Genomic DNA, 24,227 nt, shown 5'->3' on the forward strand with positions numbered 1-24,227 from the left:
TGTCGGGCTGACCAGCCTGCGGACCCTCACACCTTCCTCCTTCATTTCTTGAAGACACGAGTGCGATGAAGCTCTTTGAGTTTTCTGGATCCTCTCCTCACTATCGTGACCTTTCTAGGATAACTGTCATCGGTGCAAAGAGGACATCAGACAGGACCCTCAGCATTTGTGGCTGCAACGCATCAGCTCCTTTGCGCTCAGAATCACAGAATCACCAAGGTTGGAAAAGACGTTCAGACAAACCGTGCACCTTTCACCAATATTTCCCACTAAACCACGTCCCGCAGTACAACATCTAAATGTTTCTTGAACACCTCCATGCTCAGTGACTCCAGCACCTCCTTGGGCAGCCCGTTCCAGCACCTCATCACTCTCAGAGAAGTACTTCCGAACGCCCAACCTGAATCTCCTCTGCCACAACTTGAGGCCATTCCCTCTAGACCAACCGCTAGCTACACGGGAGAAGAGACCAAGCCCCACCTGACCACAGCCTCCTTTCAGGTATTGTAGGAAGCCACAGGGTGACCCCTGAGCCTCTTCTGCTCCAGGCTGAACAATCTCAGCCCTCTCAGCCGCTCCCCATAAGACTTGTGCTCCAGACCCCTTACCTGACTCATTCTCCTTCTCTGAACACGCTCCAGGGCCTCCATGTCTTTCTTGCAGTGAGCGGCCCAGATCTCAACACAGCACTCGAGCTGCGGCCTCACCAGGGCAGAGTACAGAGGGATGATCACTTCCCTGCTCCCGCTGGCCACACTATTTCTGATACAAGCCAGGATGCCTGCTTGGTTACACGGGCACACTGCTGGCTCATGTTCAGCCGAGCATCAACCAATCCCCCCCGGTCCGTTTCCTCTATACAGTCTTCCAGCCGCTCTGCCCCAAGCCTGTCGCGTTGCCTGGGAGTGTTGTGGCCAAAGTGCACGACCCGGCACTTGGTCTTGTTGAACTTCATCCCACTGGCCTCAGCCCTGCCACCCAGCACTGCTCTGTAGGGTCTTCTTTCCCCTTGTCTTGTACCGCTGAAGCCGAAGATGAGCACGGTACTTGAGGTGAGGCCACACCAGCACAGAGCAGAGTGGGACATCCCGACCCTCTCCCACTGGCACTTCTCATCTCAATGCATCCCAGGGTATGGTCAGCCGTTTTGGCTGCCAGGGCACACTGCTGCCTCAGAATCAACTTGCCATCAAGCAGCACCTCCCGATCTCTTTCAGTGGGGCTGCTCTTAAATCCCTCATCCCCAAATACCCAGAGATCTCCCGGGTATCTCCATTCCAGGTGCAGAATCAAGCTCTTGCTCTCATTAAACTTCATGCCATTGGTGATGGCCCAGACCTCTGGTCTCTCAGGAGCTCTCCCAAGGCCTCCCTCATACTGAGAGCTTCAACAGCTCATCCCTAGTCAGTATCATCCAAAAACTTCTTCATTTGTATGCCTTTGAGTCCTGCAGCCAGATCATTTAGTAGAACACATGGAAGAGAACAGGCCCACAAATGGAGCTCTGGGTAATCTGACACAAGACTGGTCACGTGCCTGATCTAAGCAAAGCTAATAAAAGCCTTTGAGTTGGACTTGGGAGCCACCAGTTTGCACAACGTTTTCTGTATTTTTCTAGATCTATGCTGGAGATTTTCTCCAGAAGAATTTGGTGGAAAACACTGAGGATACCTTTGATGAAGATCACAGAAATTACACCTATTAGGTTCCCTTGGAGAATGACACGGGAATTCATCTCAGAAAAGGAAGTGCCATAATTTCAAAACAGGGATACCTAGAATGCCCAGGCCAGGCTTCCATGCAGATTTGGAACTGGCAACTCCTCTAACAACAAAGACACAAAGCAGAGTGCACAAATGCCAAGCAATGACCTCACTGTCAACACTGCTCCCATTCTGAGCTTTGGCCACTACTTCCGCGTGCCCTGACTGGAACATGCAAGAACACTCCTTTGGCCTCCAACATTCTCACTTGAAAGGTGCCGCTGATGTCAGAAGGACACGTCCTCAAGAGAAGGACGCAAAAAGGCAGAGCTGCTGGAAGAAGAACACACATCCTATGACTAGCAACACTATGTGATGCAAGAGCTGCATGCTGCACAGTGCTGCCATGCGCAGAGGCTCTTTCCAAGCCCTCAGGCACTCACACAGCAGCATAAAAGCCGGCCCTGTGCCTCGCTCCCTCACACCACTCTCCTGACTCCTTCTTCTCTGCACTCCTCCAGGTGAGCCTGCACCCCTCCACGGCCATCCTTCACCTGCCCCACCTGACCCAGCTCTCCACACTCCATCAACCACCAGCATCAGTAGCCTTCCTGCTTCCCCACGGCCACACTGCCCACAGCTCCACATCACGCCCAACCCGCTCCCTGGGAAACCCACACCACTGCTTCTCTCCCCACTCAGCACCCTCTGATCACCCAACACCCTCTCTTTCAGGTACCCTCCACCCCACAGCCATGTCCTGCTACGACCTCTGCCGCCCCTGCAGTGGGGGACCCACCCCGCTGGCTAACAGCTGCAACGAGCCCTGTGTCAGGCAGTGCCAGGACTCCCAGGTCGTCATCCAGCCCTCCACCGTGGTGGTCACCCTGCCGGGACCCATCCTCAGCTCCTTCCCCCAGAACACCGCCGTCGGATCCTCCTCATCAGCTGCCGTGGGCAGCGCCCTCAGCGCCCAGGGAGTGGCCATCTCCTCCGGCGGCTTCGGCTTCGGAGGCCTGGGCTGCTTCAACGGCGGCAGAGCCCGCTACCCCTGCTAAGGGCCTGCGCCCACACCCTCACACCAACCACCTGCACCCTGCAAGGCGCCTCACGCACTGACCTCACGTCTCTGTGTCACCTATGGCCCAAGGGATCACCAGCCATGGCTCCTCTTTTCATGGCATAGAACAAGCAAGCAGGGAACAGCCTCAGACCATGCTGCCTGGGAACATGAGTGCAGTAACTTCCTTCTGTCTTTGCAGCTGAAATTGTGCTCTTTCCACTTGGCGATCACCAAGTGGATCCTTCCTTTCCGTGTCTTTTCCTCAATAAAGATCTCATGCATGCCAGCTTCAGATTCCTCCTCTCCATTCCTCCGCGTGATGCCCCTTCCACTTCATCCACTACAAAGACACGGCATTAGAAACCGTCATGTCTGCTACCAGTGGGCTCCGAGACCTCCTCTTGCAACCATGTCACTCACAAGAGCTTTGGTAGCTAGCACATAGCCTTCGTGACATAAGAACTTATCAACGCCTACACTAATAAATTCTTGGCCACTTTGAGGCCCTTCTGCCCATGCTCGCTCGTACAACTTCTCTGGCTCAGCACACACTCCATTTCTTCTCTTCCCAGGCAGGATTCTCTCATGGTTACAACAAACATGGTCACAGAATCATTTCTCTTACCAGTATTTTCTTTACCTCCTATAGTACAATGGCCCTACTCAAGCCCAGTCAGGAATTGCAGCCTGTCCATAATCGATTCCAGTCCCTTCACGCAGGCTCTTAATGAAGATACCAAACAGCATTGGCTTCACTTTCCACTCTTGGCCTATACAGCTAGGAACTCACCACATCTGGACTCCGGGCCACTCGCCTCAGACCAACAGACCCCTGCGTTCAGACACTTTGAAGGACACCTCAGTGCAAACTTACCTCAGCAGACTGCTCACAGTTTGCCTACCAGCATGTCATGGGAGGAAGCCTCAAAGCCTTTCCTAAAGGCAAACTCATCAACTGGCACTGCACCTCCCCCGGATCAAAGATGGTCGCTTCCGCCTTGAAGAAACTCAGCTGGGGGTGTATATCCAGGCTCTCCATTCCCACCATTTCTTAGCCAATCTGTGTTTGGCAGTACTTTCCGGGAGGATTTCCTTCACCTCCTTCCCACTGACTAACGTCAGGCCAACCAGCCTGTGCTTCCTCACACCTTCGCTCCTCATTTCCGTCATCTTTCTAAGACAATTGATATCAGCATGGCCGACACATCAGACACTACCAATTCATGGGTGCAACCAAACAGGTCCTTCGACTTACGTAGAATCTCCCTGTTTCCCTCAAAGCAAAGCACTCTTTTCCTCTATGACAATCTGGAAAACAATCTCTTCACCAGGGACAGGACAACCAATGAATTTAGCCTTCGGGATGCAAATCTCATCACTGCCACCTCAGGTCTGCAGCCCAGGACAGACTGCGCCCACGGAGCTCCCCGAGGAAACTGCCAAATCCTCTTGATGAACAACAAACACAGGGCAGGAAAATAGCCGTGCTCCTTGACACTCAACCCAAGCACCCTGTTGCACCAGGCTGCACTTCCTGACAGACCCACTCACACTCTGCCTCTCCTCATCCTCACCGCTCATCCCACATCTCACCAACCAGCCCAGCAGACTCCCATCTAGCAAACCAAAGCATCTGCACCAAAATCCATTCCGGGAATGTGGGAGCCCCAGAAAATGGCATTATAATGCAGTGGCCAGTGCCACCATTTGGCAACCATGGCAGGACTCCTGAACACCACAGAGCTTGCTAGCACTGAACCAGCTGTGACAGCACAGCATCCTGCTCTCACAAACAGCCCTCTCCTGCCTGCTTGGAAACCTCCAAAAAGGGCCCCACACAGGCACGGCACAAAACACGCAGCCTCCTTTCTCCAGCTACAGCCTTCCAACATCAAGGGGCATCCAGCCAGCCACGCAGCACACCCACTGGGGAAGACAAGAGCTAAAGGCTGCTAACCAGCTGCAACGAGCTCAGGGAGGGAACAAATGCAGTGGGATCAGACAGTACCCAAGGATGTTGGAAGGGACCCCCAGGGATAACTGAGTCCAACTCATGCTTCAACAACGCACTCCTTAAAAATTAAATGCTACATCTGAAGGCATTGCCCAATGTTTCTTGAAATCCAGCAGCCATAGTGCTTCTGCACTGACTTCGGAAGCCTGTTCCATGCCACTGCCCTCTGGTGCACAACCACATTTGAAAAAAGCCGTGGAGTTGGACTTGTGACGCAACGGTTCACTCAACGCTTTCTGTCTTTGCCTATATATATGTGCTAGACATTGTCTCCAGAAGCATATGGAGAAAAACCAATGAAAATCTTTGCAGAAGTCCTTAGAAAGTAGGCCTATTAGGATCCCTTGCTGAACTAGATGGGTAATCAGCTCATGAAAACAAATGCCAACTTCTCCGATCTGGGATACCCTGAATGGCCAGACCAGGTTTCCACGGCTGCTTGGAATTGGGAACTCCTCTAACAACAAAGGCACAAACCAGATTGCACAAGTGCCGAGCCGTGACCTCGCTGACTCCTGTTCTGTGCTTTTGACACAGAATCTTCCGCATACTCAAACACAAACATGCCAAATCCCTCCTCTGCCCTCCAGTATTCGCACCTGGAACATGCCGCCAGTGCCAAATGGACACGTCCTCAAGGACGCAAAAAGGCAGAATTGCTGGAAGAACAACACATAACAGATGACAAGCAACACTACGTGAAACAAGAGTAGCATGCAGCATTGAGAGGAGATCCTTAACAGTCCACTGGTAAGCATGAGGAACCTGGGCATGAATGCCCCCAGGAATGAAGAACATACAAGTTGACTGGGTAGCCTGTGCCAGGACCTCACCAGCACCAGAGACAAGAATTTCTTCCTTACATCCTTAGTTTAGATAATTAAATTTCTGGCCACAAACACGACTGCATGACTAGCACACGATGGCATCACTGAGGAGACCACATCACTCCTGCAGAGCTTTGGACAAGCCTTCCAACACCTGCCACGAGATGCGCCTTCCTCAACACTCCAGTCACACTCAAAGATGCTGACAGGGCCAAAGGATCAAATCCACAACACAAGGAAATGAAAAGGAAGTGTTGTGGGAAGACAATGACACCCCACCTCATGACTTCTCAGGGTTGGGCATGCAACAGCAGCGTTCTGCACAGTGCTGCCATGCGCAGAGGCTCTCTCCAGGCCCTCAGGCACTCACACAGCAGCATAAAAGCCGGCCCTGTGCCTCGCTCCCTCACACCACTCTCCTGTCGCCTTCTGCTCTGTGCTCTTCCAGGTGAGCTGCAGCCCCCACAGACCTTCTTTGGCCACCCCACCTGGCTTTGCTCTCCATTCCCCTCTGACCACAAACTCTGCAGCCTTTCCACCTCTTCTGTCATGCTCCCCATAACCCCAAACCATACCTCCCTGCCGCTTGGGAACGGAACAGCATTGCTTCCCATACCCATCAACTCCCTCCACTCACCCAACACCCTCTCTTCCTCAGACCCTCCACCCCACAGCCATGTCCTGCTACGACCTCTGCCGCCCCTGCAGTGGGGGACCCACCCCGCTGGCTAACAGCTGCAACGAGCCCTGTGTCAGGCAGTGCCAGGACTCCCAGGTCGTCATCCAGCCCTCCACCGTGGTGGTCACCCTGCCGGGACCCATCCTCAGCTCCTTCCCCCAGAACACCGCCGTCGGATCCTCCTCATCAGCTGCCGTGGGCAGCGCCCTCAGCGCCCAGGGAGTGGCCATCTCCTCCGGCGGCTTCGGCTTCGGAGGCCTGGGCTGCTTCAACGGCGGCAGAGCCCGCTACCCCTGCTAAGGGCCTGCGCCCACACCCTCACACCAACCACCTGCACCCTGCAAGGCGCCTCACGCACTGACCTCACGTCTCTGTGTCACCTATGGCCCAAGGGTTCACCAGCCATGGCTCCTCTTTCCATGGAATGAAACAGAGAAGGATGGAACAACTTCAGACCATGCTGCTTGGAAACATGAGCGCAGTATCTTTCTTCTGTCTTTGCACTTCAAATTGTGCTCTTTCCACTTGGCGATCACCAAGTGGATCCTTCCTTTCCGTGTCTTTTCCTCAATAAAGATCTCATGCATGCCAGCTTCAGATTCCTCGTCTTCATTCCTTCGCATAATGTCCCTTCCACTTCATCCACTACAAAGACGTGGCTCTAGAATCCATCATGTCAGCTACAAGAGGGCCCCAGACCTCCTCTTGTCACACACAAGAGCTTTGGTGCCTAGCAGATGGCCTTCATCACATTATAAGTTATATATACTCCTACACTGATGCAGTCTTGGCCCTTTGAGGGCTCTTCTGCCTCTGCTCTCTCATACAACATCTCTCGGTCAGTGCACACTTGATTCCTTTTTCTCCCAGGCAAGATTTTCTCCTATTTACAACAAATATGGTCACAGAATCTTTCCTTCATCAGTATCGTCTTGATTTCTTGATTTCACTACAGCGGCCCCGCTCAAGCCCAGGCAGGAACGGCAGGCTGTCCACAGTCAGGTCCACTCCCCGCGCCCAGGCTTTTAGTGAAGACACTCAACGTCCTTCTGTTCACTTCCCTTTCATTCGCTTCCCAGTCCTGGCCTCTACAACTCTGAACTCACCACTTCAGGACTCCGTGTCACTCGACTCAGACCACCAGACCTCTACATTAAGCCACTATTAAGAGCACCTCGGCCTCCCCTCAGTCTCCACTTGATAGAACAAACCATGCAACCTGAGTTCCTCCAGACTCTACACCATCTTTGTAGTCCTCCTTTGGAAACTACTCAATAGTTTCACATCCTTTTTGTGTTGTTGAAGACAAAGCTAAACACAAGGTTTGAGGTGAGGATGGAGCAGCACAAAGCAGAGTGGGACAGGCCCTTCCCTGTTTCAATTCCAGTGCAGGGCTCAATGCACCCCAGGCTACAATCAGCCCTGTTGGCTGCCAGGGCACACTGCTGACTCAGATTCATCTGGCCATCAGCCACAACCTCAAGACCGCTTGGGCTGGAGCTGCTTTTCACTCTCTCCTACCCAAATCCTCAAATGGCCAGGGCATTCTGGAGTCAGGTGCAGAATCCAGCACGTCCTCTTCTTCAACTTCAGGCCATTGGTGACGGCCCAGCCCGCTGGTCTCTCAACAGTTCTCTCCAAGGCCTCCCTATTCCTGACAGAGTCAACTGCTCCTCCCTACTTACTGCAATCCACAAACTTCTTACTTGGTGTGCAACAGAGCCCCGCATCCAGACCACTCAGTACAACATAGAACAGAACAGACTCAGAAATGGAGCTCTGGAGAATCCCAGAGCCGACTGGACACCTGCCTGATGTAACCACATTGAAAAAAAGCATGGGAGTTGGACTTTGGGGCCAACAGTTCACTCAACACATCGTGTATTTGTCTAGAGATGTGCTGGGCGTTATCACCAGAGGGATATGGAGTCAAACAGCATGAAAATCTTTGCTCAAGTTCATAGACATTATACCCACTAGGTTCGCTTCTTGAACTAAATGGTTGATGCTCTCATAAAAGAATGTGCCATCATCTGCAGAGCAGGGTACCTAGAATGCCCAGACCAGGCTTCCACGGCTCTTTGGAACTGCCAGCTCCTCTAACAACACACACACAAACCACACCGCACAAGTGCCAAGCCATGACCTCACTGTCAACACTGCTCATCTTCTGTGCTCTGGCCACTACTTCCGCGTGCCGTGACACGAAGGTGCAACATCGCTCCTTTGGCTTCCAATGCACTCACTTGAAAGGTGCCGCCGCTGCAAAATGGGCACGTCCTCAAGAAAAGGATGCAGAAAGACAGACTTGCTGGAAAAACAACTCAGACCACATAACGCACAATTCCACGGGATGGAAGATCAGCTTGCATCCCAGACAAGAGATCCTTAACACTCCGCTTAGGGGGAAACATCAGGAACTTGCCTCCAACTACACTTGGTGCCCTCCATCACAAGGCTCTGGGCCCAGGCCTTCAGCCAGCTGCTGTCAGTCCACCTCGCTCTCCACTTGTCTCACCCATGCTGGTTCAGCTTCTAGATGAGCGCACCATGGGAGACCAGCTTAAATCAGACAATCACACAATCACACAGTGGTGGAGGTTTGGAGGAGAACTTAACCACCATCCCTTCTGTGGGCTGATGCAGCCCCAAAGAGCGTGCTGAGCAGGGCCCTGTCCAGGCAGGCCTGCTATGCCACCGAAGATGAAGAATCCACAAGATGAATGGGCAGCATGTTCCAGGGTTTCACAACCATCTGAGTGAAGAATTTCTTCCACACATCTACACCAAATGTCTCCTCTTTCTGTTAAAATGTCCTACTGCAAGCAGACTGTGTAAAAAGTTCTTCTCCTCCTACTTGTAAGCTCCCTTCAATTCCTAAACGGCTACAGTGAGGTCTCCATGGAGCCAGCTCTTCTCCAGGCTGAACAAGTCCAACTCCATCAGCATTTCTTCACAGCAGATGCATTCCAGCCCTTTGATCTCCTTTGTGGCCCTTCTCTGGACCCACTCTGCACAGCTCCCTCTGCATTCCTGGGTGACACCCAGCAGGCCTCACACACTTTGCCACATCCAGTTGCACCGCCCCTCTCTGTACTTGGCTCCATCTTCCTCAGAAATTGAAGTACTGCTCACCTCAGCAGCAAGGCACAAAGCACTCACCTCAGCTCATCGAGGGCATGCATTGCACTCCTCATCTGTGCCCTTCACCTCATGGCCTGGAGAGGCTCAAGACTGCATGCCCACCATGTAGCCCATGATTCTAAATTCTCTATGGAATCATCAAATCCTTCTTGTAACTATCAAAGCCTCAGTAGAGAAATGGTAGCTTCAGCCACTGGAACTCAGCTCAACAAGGATCCCACAGGCTTTGCTACAGCCTTCCTCACCAACACACTACCCCTCAGCTCAGGGCTTGCTACCTCTCAACCAGGCCTAAGAGGTCTGCGTCCTGCTCACACAGACAGCGCTCCTCAGCCTCAATCTTCTCCTATCCCAATGACAGACAATGGAAAGCGGAAACTACCCTAAAGATGCAGTAACCCCATTCCAAATAAAGCCTTCAAAGCACAAAGCGAACCATGATGTCATTGCAGCACACCCATTGGGAACCAGAAGGGCAAAGCACATGGAAAAAAACTTGGGATGAAGGCAGTCATACACAAAATAGGATGCAAACAATCAAATCTCATGCCAAAAACACCCAAGAAGCCCAGAGTGGCCTTGCTAGAGTGCAAGGAAATGGGGTCTCCACCAGAAAACGCAGCTATAAACCAGAGAAAACAAGCGTTGCGCCTGACCTCAGTCCTTGTACTACACCTCTCCAAATGCTTAAGATGCATCTTCCAGCTATCCTGAGACATGCTTTCAGTATAAATCCACCAAAACACTCACTCTCACTAAAGAACTGCTGACAGGGTCACAGGATAATATCCACAACACAAGGAAATGAAAGGGGAATGTAGTGGGAAGGCAAACACTCCCCACCTCATGACATTCCAGGGTTGGGCATGCAACAGCAGCTCACTGCACAATGCAGCCATGCGCAGAGGCTCTCTCCAAGCCCTCAGGCACTCACACAGCAGCATAAAAGCCGGCCCTTGTCTCGCTCCCTCACACCACTCTCCTGATCCCTTCTCCTCTGCAAACCTCCAGGTGAGCCTGCATCTTCCTGCCCTCCTTGTCCCACCACACCTGGCTCAGCTCTCCACATCCCCTCTGCCCCCAGCATCAGTAGCCTTCCCTCTTCTCCAGGGCCACACTGCCCACAACTCCACATCGCGACAATCCACTCCCTGGGATACCGACACCACTGCTTCCCTACCCACTCAGCACCATCTACTCACACAACACCCTTTCTTCCAGAGACCCTCCACCCCACAGCCATGTCCTGCTACGACCTCTGCCGCCCCTGCAGTGGGGGACCCACCCCGCTGGCTAACAGCTGCAACGAGCCCTGTGTCAGGCAGTGCCAGGACTCCCAGGTCGTCATCCAGCCCTCCACCGTGGTGGTCACCCTGCCGGGACCCATCCTCAGCTCCTTCCCCCAGAACACCGCCGTCGGATCCTCCTCATCCGCTGCCGTGGGCAGCGCCCTCAACGCCCAGGGAGTGGCCATCTCCTCCGGCGGCTTCGGCTTCGGAGGCCTGGGCTGCTTCAACGGCGGCAGAGCCCGCTACCCCTGCTAAGGGCCTGCGCCCACACCCTCACACCAACCACCTGCACCCTGCAAGGCGCCTCACGCACTCAGGAGGCACCTCTGTGTCACTGGCAGCACATGAGATCAGCAGCTCTTCAACCAGGGCTCTTCAGCCATGATAACAAAGAAGCAAGCAGGGAAGGGGACCAGACCACACTGCTTGCAAAAAGGGTCTCTGAAATATCTCATAACTTGAGCGTTCTTCTCTGAAGCCTTTTCTCTTCCTGGAACGAAGCAGATGGCCTTGCTATATGCAATTACGGCCATGGCTTTTTCTCTTGGTGCTCCTTCCTTTTCATGTATTTTCCTCAATAAAGTTCTCTTGCACACCAGCCTCAGAATTCTCTTCATCATTTCTTCAGCAAATGCTCTTCACACTTCTCCCACTCCAAAGACACAGCTCAAGGGGCCATTACGATGGGACCAAAGGGGCCCCATGACCTCCCCTGACAAGAATGGTACCAACAAGAACAGCTGGGGCATCGACTGGGCTTCCAGCACATCACACAACATCTATGCTTGACCACACAAAGTCTTGGGCACACCAACGCCCTTCTGCCCATGTCCTCTGAAACAACCTTTCCGTGGCAGCACACCCCAGCAGCATTCTCCCACGGAGGCAAAAAAAACACAGTCACTGAATCCTTTACCTGTTAAAGAATTGGTAGTGACCATGCACTCCTGCTGTCCTGCTCAAGCACACTCAGGAACAGTCAGACAAGGAACATGTCCAGTCAGACTTTCAGTACCTCAAAGAACAGGGACTACACAAATTACTCTGCTGGGTAACCTGTCCCACTGCTTGTCCCCCTCTCACTGGAAAAAGCTTTTTCTCCCTTCCAAGGAAGGTTCAAATTCAGTGCTGTCCACCACCCTTTCTTCTGGCAGCAGACAGTAATGCAAAACGGCTGGCTCTCTTTTCATCCCTGCCTAACATCTGGGATTTATACGCAAGGATAAGATGGACAGAGAGCATCCTTGTGTCCCGGCTCAAAACTGCCTGCTCTCTCAGCTTCTCCACATCGTAAGGAGGCTCCAGGCCCATCAGCACTGGAGAACCACTGCACCGGAATTGCTCCACCTGATCCACGTCTGTCTTCCTCCTGGGAAACGTAAACACGAACCACCGGCACTGAACAGAAATAAAAGAGTACATCCTCCGGCACGCGAGCGATGCTCTTCCAAAGGCTCTTCTGGAGAACGGGGAACTCTTTTGTCACAGGGCTGCATTGCTGCCTCACCATCCCCCTGCTTGCCAACAGCAACACCAGTTGCTCCTCAGCAAAGCTGGCTGCCACCCTCTCATTTCTATTGCTACCCGTTACTGCTTCCCATCGGCAGGACTTCACTTTGCCCCTTCTGCTACCGCAGGATGTCCCCGAAGTAATACACATAACCCAGCCTCTCCACGTCCTTCACAAAGGTGGACTATTCACCTGGGGCATCTGCTGCTCCTTCCCATCCTCTACCATTTGCAAACTCACTCAGATCACTACCATCACCCAGCTTTTTAATGCAGATGATGAACAGTGCCGGCCTTACTACCGAGTCTTGACACAACCGGAACACTTCGCCGGACTGCTGCATTCAGCCACTTTCAAGCCCACCCCAGCGTCCACTTTGACAGATTCTCTGGGATCGTGTCGTGGGAGGAAGCCTCAATGCCTTTACCAAAGGCAAGGCAATCAACTGCCATGGCTCCCCATCATCCACCAGGAAGATCACTCCAGTGCAGAGGAAGCTGAGGTGGCTTTGTAAATCCACTGCTTTCTGCGAGGATTTCCTTCACCTCCTCCCCACTGACTGACATCAGGTCCACCAGCCTGACGTTTCTCACAGCTTCCTTCTTCATTTCTTGAACACAGGAGTGGGAAGAGTCTCTAACATTCCTCACAAAGCACTTCCATCATGCGCTTTCACAGGGTCAACTGAAAAGGGCCTTACAAAACATCAGCATTTGTGGGAGAAACTCATTAGGTCCTATAGAATTCCTCACACCCAGATGCACATCTTACTCATCTGACCCAGCAACAAGCTCCTGTGGGACAGCCTGCATCAAGTCACCTTGGCTGAGCAGAGGCATGACTCGTCTTCCATCCACCCTATGGTAATCAGACATCACCGCAAGGACCTACCTGCTGCAGCCCCAGGAAGCATGCAGGCCTTTGGCACCATTCTGACACGTCCAAATCCTTTTCCAAGCACACCGAGCACAAACATGGCAGCGCTCCTTGACACTCAATTAAAAAGAATTAATGCTAAGGCTCAACACATTTCCCATTTCTTAAGGTACCACTCACCCTCCAGCACTCAGTGCCTTTCCCACATCCCACCAGGCAGGTGCGAGGATGGCACTCTGTCAGACCAAGGCCCAGGCTTTCATCTTGATGACCCCAGGTAAGGGTGGCACACAGAGAAGACACTGGCACCTTTCTGGGAGCACGGCACAATTCCCAGCGCCAGCAGTCTTGCCAACTGTGACACAGCCCCGCAGGGACAGCATCCTGCTCTGGCAAACAGCCCTCCTCTGCCTGCAGGGACTGCCCGCCCCAGGCACACAGCAGGCAGCCTCGTTTCTCCAGGCGCACCTCTGTAGACACCAGGGCCAGCAGCAGCCCATGCAGAACTCCCAGGGAAAGAGAGGAGCTGCAGACTGCGTAGTGAGGTGGGACAAAGGCGCGGAAGGAGGGAATGTGATTCCAGTGGACCAAATGCAACAGGCAAAGCTTGGAAGCCTGAGGCAGCCTTCCAAGGACGCCAGGAGATGGGGGACCCACATCCTGCACAACACGGCCACAAATGACCGCACACAAGTGCCGCGCGGTGACCTCATTCCTGATAAACACAGCTCACACTTTCTGCACGCTTTGACTCAAATACCATTCGCACTTCAACATGCCAGCAGGGTCAAAGGAGCACAACCACAAGACGGGGAAAAGAAAAGGAAGCGTTGCGGAAAGACAAAAACACATTACCACACGACTGGTCAAGTTTTGGCATGCAACAGCAGCTCGCTGCACAACGACCAGGCTTTGGCAAGCGGCAAAACCTGCTGCACAATGCAGCCATGCGCAGACGCTCTCTCCAAGTCCTCAGGCACTCACACAGCAGCATAAAAGCCAGCCCTGTGCCTCGCTCCCTCACACCATTCTCCTGTCGTCTTCTGCTCTGTGCTCTTCCAGGTGAGCTGCACCCCCCGCTGCCCTCCTTTGGCCCCCCCACCTGGCTTTGCTCTCCATTCCCCTCTGACCACAAACTCTGCAGCCTTTCCACCTCTTCTGTCATGCTCCCCACAACCCCAAACCATACCTCCCTGCCGCTTGGGAACGGAACAGCATTGCTTCCCATACCATCAACTCCCTCCACTCACCCAACACCCTCTCTTTCAGGTACCCTCCACCCCACAGCCATGTCCTGCTACGACCTCTGCCGCCCCTGCAGTGGGGGACCCACCCCGCTGGCTAACAGCTGCAACGAGCCCTGTGTCAGGCAGTGCCAGGACTCCCAGGTCGTCATCCAGCCCTCCACCGTGGTGGTCACCCTGCCGGGACCCATCCTCAGCTCCTTCCCCCAGAACACCGCCGTCGGATCCTCCTCATCAGCTGCCGTGGGCAGCGCCCTCAGCGCCCAGGGAGTGGCCATCTCCTCCGGCGGCTTCGGCTTCGGAGGCCTGGGCTGCTTCAACGGCGGCAGAGCCCGCTACCCCTGCTAAGGGCCTGCGCCCACACCCTCACACCAACCACCTGCACCCTGCAAGGCGCCTCACGCACTGACCTCACGTCTCTGTGTCACCTATGGCCCAAGGGCTCACCAGCCATGGCTCCTCTTTTCATGGCATGAAACAGAGAAGGATGGAACAACTTCAGACCATGCTGCTTGGAAACATGAGCGCAGTAACTTCCTTCTGCCTTTGCACTTCAAATTGTGCTCTTTCCACTTGGCGATCACCAAGTGAATCCTTCCTTTCCGTGTCTTTTCCACAATAAAGATCTCATGCATGCCAGCTTCAGATTCCTCCTCTCCATTCCTCCGCGTGATGCCCCTTCCACTTCACCCACTACAAAGACACGGCATTAGAAACCGTCATGTCTGCTACCAGTGGGCTCCGAGACCTCCTCTTGCAACCATGTCACTCACAAGAGCTTTGGTAGCTAGCACATAGCCTTCGTGACAAGAACTTATCAACGCCTACACTAATAAATTCTTGGCCACTTTGAGGCCCTTCTGCCCATGCTCGCTCGTACAACTTCTCTGGCTCAGCACACACTCCATTTCTTCTCTTCCCAGGCAGGATTCTCTCATGGTTACAACAAACATGGTCACAGAATCATTTCTCTTACCAGTATTTTCTTTACCTCCTATAGTACAATGGCCCTACTCAAGCCCAGTCAGGAATTGCAGCCTGTCCATAATCGATTCCAGTCCCTTCACGCAGGCTCTTAATGAAGATACCAAACAGCATTGGCTTCACTTTCCACTCTTGGCCTATACAGCTAGGAACTCACCACATCTGGACTCCGGGCCACTCGCCTCAGACCAACAGACCCCTGCGTTCAGACACTTTGAAGGACACCTCAGTGCAAACTTACCTCAGCAGACTGCTCACAGTTTGCCTACCAGCATGTCATGGGAGGAAGCCTCAAAGCCTTTCCTAAAGGCAAACTCATCAACTGGCACTGCACCTCCCCCGGATCAAAGATGGTCGCTTCCGCCTTGAAGAAACTCAGCTGGGGGTGTATATCCAGGCTCTCCATTCCCACCATTTCTTAGCCAATCTGTGTTTGGCAGTACTTTCCGGGAGGATTTCCTTCACCTCCTTCCCACTGACTAACGTCAGGCCAACCAGCCTGTGCTTCCTCACACCTTCGCTCCTCATTTCCGTCATCTTTCTAAGACAATTGATATCAGCATGGCCGACACATCAGACACTACCAATTCATGGGTGCAACCAAACAGGTCCTTCGACTTACGTAGAATCTCCCTGTTTCCCTCAAAGCAAAGCACTCTTTTCCTCTATGACAATCTGGAAAACAATCTCTTCACCAGGGACAGGACAACCAATGAATTTAGCCTTCGGGATGCAAATCTCATCACTGCCACCTCAGGTCTGCAGCCCAGGACAGACTGCGCCCACGGAGCTCCCCGAGGAAACTGCCAAATCCTCTTGATGAACAACAAACGCAGGGCAGGAAAATAGCCGTGCTCCTTGACACTCAACCCAAGCACCCTGTTGCACCAGGCTGCACTTCCTGACAGACCCACTCACACTCTGCCTCTCCTCATCCTCACCGCTCATCCCACATCTCACCAACCAGCCCAGCAGACCCCCATCTAGCAAACCAAAGCATCTGCACCAAAATCCATTCCGGGAATGTGGGAGCCCCAGAAAATGGCATTATAATGCAGTGGCCAGTGCCACCATTTGGCAACCATGGCAGGACTCCTGACACCACAGAGCTTGCTAGCACTGAACCAGCTGTGACAGGACAGCATCCTGCTCTCACAAACAGCCCTCTCCTGCCTGCTTGGAAACCTCCAAAAAGGGCCCCACACAGGCACGGCACAAAACACGCAGCCTCCTTTCTCCAGCTACAGCCTTCCAACATCAAGAGGCATCCAGCCAGCCACGCAGCACACCCACTGGGGAAGACAAGAGCTATAGGCTGCTAACCAGCTGCAACGAGCTCCGGGAGGGAACAAATGCAGTGGAATCAGACAATACCCAAGGATGTTGGAAGGGAACCCAAGGATAACTGAGTCCAACTCATGCCTCCACAATGCACTCCTTAAAAATTAAATGCTACATCTGAAGGCATTGCCCAATGTTTCTTGAAATCCAGCAGCCATAGTGCTTCTGCACTGACTTCGGAAGCCTGTTCCATGCCCACTGCCCTCTGGTGCACAACCACATTTGAAAAAAGCCGTGGAGTTGGACTTGTGAGGCAATGGTTCACTCAACGCTTTCTGTCTTTGCCTATATATATGTGCTAGACATTGTCTCCAGAAGCATATGGAGAAAAACCAATGAAAATCTTTGCAGAAGTCCTTAGAATGTAGGTCTATTAGGATCCCTTGCTGAACTAGATGGGTAATCAGCTCATGAAAACAAATGCCAACTTCTCCGATCTGGGATACCCTGAATGGCCAGACCAGGTTTCCACGGCTGCTTGGAATTGGGAACTCCTCTAACAACAAAGGCACAAACCAGATTGCACAAGTGCCGAGCCGTGACCTCGCTGACTCCTGTTCTGTGCTTTGGACACAGAATCTTCCGCATACTCAAACACAAACATGCCAAATCCCTCCTCTGCCCTCCAGTATTCTCACTTGGAACGTGCTGCCAGTGCCAAATGGACACGTCCTCAAGGACGCAAAAAGGCAAACTTGCTGGAAGAACAACACATAACAGATGACAAGCAACACTACGGAACACAAGAGTAGCACGCAGCATTGAGAGGAGATCCTTAACAGACCACTGGTAAGCATGAGGAACTTACCTCCAACTACACTTGGTGCCCTCCATCACAAGGCTCTGGGCACACTCCTTCCACCAGCTGCTTTCAGTCCACCTCGCTCTCCACTTGTCTAACCCACATTGGCTCAGCTCCTGGATGAACGTGGGATGGGAGACAGCCTCAAATCATACAATTATAGAAAGATGGAACGTTGAAGGTTGCAGGGGATCTTAACCATTATCCCTTCTGTGGGCCGACTGCCTCCCAACAGGGCCCCATGCAACGTGGGCGTGAATGTCCCCAGGAATGAAGAACATACAAGTTGACTGGGTAGCCTGTGCCAGGACCTCACCAGCACCAGAGACAAGAATTTCTTCCTTACATCTAAACTAAATTTCTCCTCTTCCCGTTAAAATGTTCTATCAGTATCAGACCCTGTAAAAAGTTGGTGCCCCTCCTGCTTGTAAGCTCCCTTCAAGTACTGCAAGGCCACACTCACATCTCCCTGGAGCCAATTCTTCTCCAGGCTGAACAAGTCCAACCCCATCAGCCTTTCTTCACACTAAATGGACTCCAGCCATTTGATCTCCTTTGTGGCACTCCGCCGGACCCACTCCACACAGCTCCCTCTGCATTCCTGGGTGACACCCAGCAGGCCTCACACACCTAGGCACATCCAGTTGAACAGCCCCTCTTTCTACTTTCTTCCGTCTTCTCCAGAAGATGTCATGAAGTGCTCATGGCTGCATCACCCATTAACACACAAAGGTCCAGGAAAGGACCCCAAAATCTCAACTCCACAAATTGCCCTCCTCTCTCTAAATATACTAAAACCACCTTGCATGGCCCAACGCTGGAACAACACAAGACAGGCTGCCTCCTTTCTCCAGAACACAGTTTTCAAAGCAAAAGGGGAACCAACATGTTGACACAACACACCCAATGCACAAGACAACGACTAAGCTCAAGGAAAGCAAATTAAGTCGAAGGCAGGCAGGGAGCGCAGCGCAGTGCAACTAGCAGCGTCTCAAGCCAAACGCACCTGGGAATCACAGAACAGCCCTCTAAGGATGCCTGGAATGGGGTCTGCACCTCACAAAGTGGCCACAAACACGACTGCATGAGTAGCACACGATGGCATCACTGAGGAGACCACATCACTCCTGCAGAGCTTTGGACAAGCCTTCCAACACCTGCCGCGAGATGCGCCTTCCTCAACACTCCAGTCACACCCAAAGATGCCGACAGGGTCAAAGGATCAAATCCACAACACAAGGAAATGAAAAGGAAGTGTTGTGGGAAGACAATGACACCCCACCTCATGACTTCTCTGGGTTGGGCATGCAACAGCAGCGTTCTGCACAATGCAGCCATGCGCAGAGGCTCTCTCCAAGCCCTCAGGCACTCACACAGCAGCATAAAAGCCGGCCCTGTGCCTCGCTCCCTCACACCACTCTCCTGTCGCCTTCTGCTCTGTGCTCTTCCAGGTGAGCTGCACCCCCCACTGCCCTCCTTTGGCCACCCCACCTGGCTTTGCTCTACATTCCCTTCTGACCACAAACTCTGCAGCCTTTCCACCTCTTCTGTCATGCTCCCCACAACACCAAACCATACCTCCCTGCCGCTTGGGAACGGAACAGCATTGCTTCCCATACCATCAACTCCCTCCACTCACCCAACACCCTTTCTTTCAGGTACCCTCCACCCCACAGCCATGTCCTGCTACGACCTCTGCCGCCCCTGCAGTGGGGGACCCACCCCGCTGGCTAACAGCTGCAACGAGCCCTGTGTCAGGCAGTGCCAGGACTCCCAGGTCGTCATCCAGCCTCCCGCCGTGCTGGTCACCCTGCCGGGACCCATCCTCAGCTCCTTCCCCCAGAACACCGCCGTCGGATCCTCCTCATCAGCTGCCGTGGGCAGCGCCCTCAACGCCCAGGGAGTGGCCATCTCCTCCGGCGGCTTCGGCTTCGGAGGCCTGGGCTGCTTCAACGGCGGCAGAGCCCGCTACCCCTGCTAAGGGCCTGCGCCCACACCCTCACACCAACCACCTGCACCCTGCAAGGCGCATCACGCACTGACCTCACGTCTCTGTGTCACCTATGGCCCAAGGGCTCACCAGCCATGACTCCTCTTTTCATGGCATAGAACAAGCAAGCAGGGAACAGCCTCAGACCGTGCTGCCTGGGAACATGAGCGCGGTAACTTTCTTCTTTCTTTGCAGCTGAAATTGTGCTCTTTCCACTTGGCCATCACCAAGTGGATCCTTCCTTTCCGTGTCTTTTCCTCAATAAAGTTCTCGTGCATGCCAGCCTCAGATTCCTCCTCTTCATTCCGTTGCTTAAAGCTCTTACCACTTCAACCAATACAAAGATATGGCTCTAGAAATGAACGTGTTGGGTCCAAACGGGCCCCACGACCTCCTCTCAGTACTGTGTCTCTTACAAGAGCATTGCTGGCTAGCAGATGGCATTCCTCTCATACGTATTATCTACACTTGTACAAACAAAGTCAGCTAGGACCATTGCACTGCTCAAGCCCACTCAGGAATAGCAGGCGGTCACCAATCTGGTCCAGTCCCATCACCCAGGCTTTTAATGACGATACTGAACAGCACTGGCCTCACTTCCCAGGCTTGGCCGAAACTACTACGAACTCACCACATCAGGATGCTCTTTTACTCACCTCAGACCACCAGAGCCCTGCCTTCACCCACTTTATAGACTACCTCAGCATTTTCATTTACCTGAGCAGATCACCCATAGTTTGTCTACCAGCACATCACGGGAGGAAGCCTCGTAGCGTTTCCTAAAGGCAAAGTCATCAAGTGTCCCTGTACCCCCTCATACACAAAGCTGGCCACGTCAGTGAAAAATAAACTGAGGTGGAGTTGTACATCCGTGCTCTCTAATCCCATCACATCTTAGCCATTCCGTGCTCGGCAGTACTTTCTGGAAGGATGTCCTTCACCTCCTTCCCACTGACTAATGTCGGGCTGACCAGCCTGCGGACCCTCACACCTTCCTCCTTCATTTCTTGAAGACACGAGTGCGATGAAGCTCTTTGAGTTTTCTGGATCCTCTCCTCACTATCGTGACCTTTCTAGGATAACTGTCATCGGTGCAAAGAGGACATCAGACAGGACCCTCAGCATTTGTGGCTGCAACGCATCAGCTCCTTTGCGCTCAGAATCACAGAATCACCAAGGTTGGAAAAGACGTTCAGACAAACCGTGCACCTTTCACCAATATTTCCCACTAAACCACGTCCCGCAGTACAACATCTAAATGTTTCTTGAACACCTCCATGCTCAGTGACTCCAGCACCTCCTTGGGCAGCCCGTTCCAGCACCTCATCACTCTCAGAGAAGTACTTCCGAACGCCCAACCTGAATCTCCTCTGCCACAACTTGAGGCCATTCCCTCTAGACCAACCGCTAGCTACACGGGAGAAGAGACCAAGCCCCACCTGACCACAGCCTCCTTTCAGGTATTGTAGGAAGCCACAGGGTGACCCCTGAGCCTCTTCTGCTCCAGGCTGAACAATCTCAGCCCTCTCAGCCGCTCCCCATAAGACTTGTGCTCCAGACCCCTTACCTGACTCATTCTCCTTCTCTGAACACGCTCCAGGGCCTCCATGTCTTTCTTGCAGTGAGCGGCCCAGATCTCAACACAGCACTCGAGCTGCGGCCTCACCAGGGCAGAGTACAGAGGGATGATCACTTCCCTGCTCCCGCTGGCCACACTATTTCTGATACAAGCCAGGATGCCTGCTTGGTTACACGGGCACACTGCTGGCTCATGTTCAGCCGAGCATCAACCAATCCCCCCCGGTCCGTTTCCTCTATACAGTCTTCCAGCTGCTCTGCCCCAAGCCTGTCGCGTTGCCTGGGAGTGTTGTGGCCAAAGTGCACGACCCGGCACTTGGTCTTGTTGAACTTCATCCCACTGGCCTCAGCCCTGCCACCCAGCACTGCTCTGTAGGGTCTTCTTTCCCCTTGTCTTGTACCGCTGAAGCCGAAGATGAGCACGGTACTTGAGGTGAGGCCACACCAGCACAGAGCAGAGTGGGACATCCCGACCCTCTCCCACTGGCACTTCTCATCTCAATGCATCCCAGGGTACGGTCAGCCGTTTTGGCTGCCAGGGCACACTGCTGCCTCAGAATCAACTTGCCATCAAGCAGCACCTCCCGATCTCTTTCAGTGGGGCTGCTCTTAAATCCCTCATCCCCAAATACCCAGAGATCTCCCGGGTATCTCCATTCCAGGTGCAGAATCAAGCTCTTGCTCTCATTAAACTTCATGCCATTGGTGATGGCCCAGACCTCTGGTCTCTCAGGAGCTCTCCCAAGGCCTCCCTCATACTGAGAGCGTCAACAGCTCATCCCTAGTCAGTATCATCCAAAAACTTCTTCATTTGTATGCATTTGAGTCCTGCAGCCAGATCATTTAGTAGAACACATGGAAGAGAACAGGCCCACAAATGGAGCTCTGGGTAATCTGACACAAGACTGGTCACGTGCCTGATCTAAGCAAAGCTAATAAAAGCCTTTGAGTTGGACTTGGGAGCCACCAGTTTGCACAACGTTTTCTGTATTTTTCTAGATCTATGCTGGAGATTTTCTCCAGAAGAATTTGGTGGAAAACACTGAGGATACCTTTGATGAAGATCACAGAAATTACACCTATTAGGTTCCCTTGGAGAATGACACGGGAATTCATCTCAGAAAAGGAAGTGCCATAATTTCAAAACAGGGATACCTAGAATGCCCAGGCCAGGCTTCCATGCAGATTTGGAACTGGCAACTCCTCTAACAACAAAGACACAAAGCAGAGTGCACAAATGCCAAGCAATGACCTCACTGTCAACACTGCTCCCATTCTGAGCTTTGGCCACTACTTCCGCGTGCCCTGACTGGAACATGCAAGAACACTCCTTTGGCCTCCAACATTCTCACTTGCAAGGTGCCGCTGATGTCAGAAGGACACGTCCTCAAGAGAAGGACGCAAAAAGGCAGAGCTGCTGGAAGAAGAACACACATCCTATGACTAGCAACACTATGTGATGCAAGAGCTGCATGCTGCACAGTGCTGCCATGCGCAGAGGCTCTTTCCAAGCCCTCAGGCACTCACACAGCAGCATAAAAGCCGGCCCTGTGCCTCGCTCCCTCACACCACTCTCCTGACTCCTTCTCCTCTGCAAACGTCCAGGTGAGCCTGCACCCCTCCACGGCCATCCTTCACCTGCCCCACCTGACCCAGCTCTCCACACTCCATCAACCCCCAGCATCAGTAGCCTTCCTGCTTCCCCACGGCCACACTGCCCACAGCTCCACATCACGCCAACCCGCTCCCTGGGAAACCCACACCACTGCTTCTCTCCCCACTCAGCACCCTCTGATCACCCAACACCCTCTCTTTCAGGTACCCTCCACCCCACAGCCATGTCCTGCTACGACCTCTGCCGCCCCTGCAGTGGGGGACCCACCCCGCTGGCTAACAGCTGCAACGAGCCCTGTGTCAGGCAGTGCCAGGACTCCCAGGTCGTCATCCAGCCCTCCACCGTGGTGGTCACCCTGCCGGGACCCATCCTCAGCTCCTTCCCCCAGAACACCGCCGTCGGATCCTCCTCATCAGCTGCCGTGGGCAGCGCCCTCAGCGCCCAGGGAGTGGCCATCTCCTCCGGCGGCTTCGGCTTCGGAGGCCTGGGCTGCTTCAACGGCGGCAGAGCCCGCTACCCCTGCTAAGGGCCTGCGCCCACACCCTCACACCAACCACCTGCACCCTGCAAGGCGCCTCACGCACTGACCTCACGTCTCTGTGTCACCTATGGCCCAAGGGATCACCAGCCATGGCTCCTCTTTTCATGGCACAAAACAAGCAAGCAGGGAACAGCCTCAGACCATGCTGCCTGGGAACATGAGCGCAGTAAATTCCTTCTGTCTTTGCAGCTGAAATTGTGCTCTTTCCACTTGGCGATCACCAAGTGAATCCTTCCTTTCCGTGTCTTTTCCACAATAAAGATCTCATGCATGCCAGCTTCAGATTCCTCCTCTCCATTCCTTCGCATAATGTCCCTTCCACTTCACCCACTACAAAGACACGGCACTGCAAACCGTCATGTCTGCTACCCGTGGGCTCCGAGACCTCCTCTTGCAACCATGTCACTCACAAGAGCTTTGGTAGCTAGCACATAGCCTTCATGACATAAGAACTTATCAACGCCTACACTAATAAATTCTTGACCACTTTGAGGCCCTTCTGCCCATGCTCGCTCGTACAACTTCTCTGGCTCAGCACACACTCCATTTCTTCTCTTCCCAGGCAGGATTCTCTCATGATTACAACAAACATGGTCACAGAATCATTTCTCTTACCAGTATTTTCTTTACCTCCTATAGTACAATGGCCCTACTCAAGCCCAGTCAGGAATTGCAGCCTGTCCATAATCGATTCCAGTCCCTTCACGCGACCCATCTCCTCCGGCGGCTTCGGCTTCGGAGGCCTGGGCTGCTTCAACGGCGGCAGAGCCCGCTACCCCTGCTTAGGGCCTGCGCCCACACCCTCACACCAACCACCTGCACCCTGCAAGGCGCCTCACGCACTGACCTCACGTCTCTGTGTCACCTATGGCCCAAGGGATCACCAGCCATGGCTCCTCTTTTCATGGCACAAAACAAGCAAGCAGGGAACAGCCTCAGACCATGCTGCCTGGGAACATGAGCGCAGTAATTTCCTTCTGCCTTTGCACTTCAAATTGTGCTCTTTCCACTTGGCGATCACCACGTG

At 53.2% G+C, this 24,227-nt stretch overlaps 5 protein-coding genes across 8 annotated transcripts; all 5 read left to right on the forward strand.

Annotated features, from left to right (window-relative positions):
- Positions 1–2,109: 2,109 nt before the first annotated feature.
- Positions 2,110–2,761, forward strand: LOC104915433 (feather keratin 1-like). Its single transcript, XM_085221805.1, has 2 exons — positions 2,110–2,224; positions 2,439–2,761. The coding sequence occupies exon 2, from the start codon at positions 2,459–2,461 to the stop codon at positions 2,759–2,761; it is 303 nt and encodes a 100-aa protein (XP_085077931.1). The 5' UTR covers positions 2,110–2,224; positions 2,439–2,458.
- Positions 2,762–5,931: 3,170 nt separating this feature from the next.
- LOC104916597 (feather keratin 1-like) lies at positions 5,932–6,586 on the forward strand. Of its 2 annotated transcripts, none has more exons than XM_085221804.1 (2): positions 5,932–6,035; positions 6,247–6,586. In XM_085221804.1, the coding sequence occupies exons 1-2, from the start codon at positions 5,941–5,943 to the stop codon at positions 6,584–6,586; spliced, it is 435 nt and encodes a 144-aa protein (XP_085077930.1). In that variant the 5' UTR covers positions 5,932–5,940. The 2 variants fall into 2 exon arrangements, with proteins under 2 accessions (XP_085077930.1, XP_085077929.1); XM_085221803.1 differs by having other exon boundaries at positions 5,941–6,056; positions 6,265–6,586.
- Positions 6,587–10,318: 3,732 nt separating this feature from the next.
- Positions 10,319–10,974, forward strand: LOC146544823 (feather keratin 1-like). Its single transcript, XM_085221814.1, has 2 exons — positions 10,319–10,388; positions 10,619–10,974. The coding sequence occupies exons 1-2, from the start codon at positions 10,328–10,330 to the stop codon at positions 10,972–10,974; spliced, it is 417 nt and encodes a 138-aa protein (XP_085077940.1). The 5' UTR covers positions 10,319–10,327.
- A 3,069-nt stretch (positions 10,975–14,043) lies between these two features.
- LOC146544824 (feather keratin 1-like) lies at positions 14,044–14,697 on the forward strand. Its single transcript, XM_085221813.1, has 2 exons — positions 14,044–14,167; positions 14,375–14,697. Exons 1-2 carry the CDS (start codon positions 14,053–14,055, stop codon positions 14,695–14,697), a joined length of 438 nt encoding a protein of 145 aa, XP_085077939.1. The 5' UTR covers positions 14,044–14,052.
- A 4,115-nt stretch (positions 14,698–18,812) lies between these two features.
- Positions 18,813–23,185, forward strand: LOC146544825 (feather keratin 1-like). Of its 3 annotated transcripts, XM_085221799.1 has the most exons (3): positions 18,813–18,927; positions 19,135–19,422; positions 23,109–23,185. In XM_085221799.1, the coding sequence occupies exons 1-3, from the start codon at positions 18,813–18,815 to the stop codon at positions 23,183–23,185; spliced, it is 480 nt and encodes a 159-aa protein (XP_085077925.1). The 3 variants fall into 3 exon arrangements, with proteins under 3 accessions (XP_085077925.1, XP_085077927.1, XP_085077928.1); XM_085221801.1 differs by lacking the exon at positions 18,813–18,927 and having other exon boundaries at positions 19,155–19,439; positions 23,105–23,185; XM_085221802.1 differs by lacking the exon at positions 18,813–18,927 and having other exon boundaries at positions 19,155–19,411; positions 23,122–23,185.
- The last annotated feature ends 1,042 nt before the right edge of the window (positions 23,186–24,227 follow it).

This window comes from Meleagris gallopavo, chromosome 3 (assembly GCF_905368555.1).
Source record: "Meleagris gallopavo chromosome 3, MGAL_WU_HG_1.1, whole genome shotgun sequence".
Taxonomy (NCBI): domain Eukaryota; kingdom Metazoa; phylum Chordata; class Aves; order Galliformes; family Phasianidae; genus Meleagris; species Meleagris gallopavo.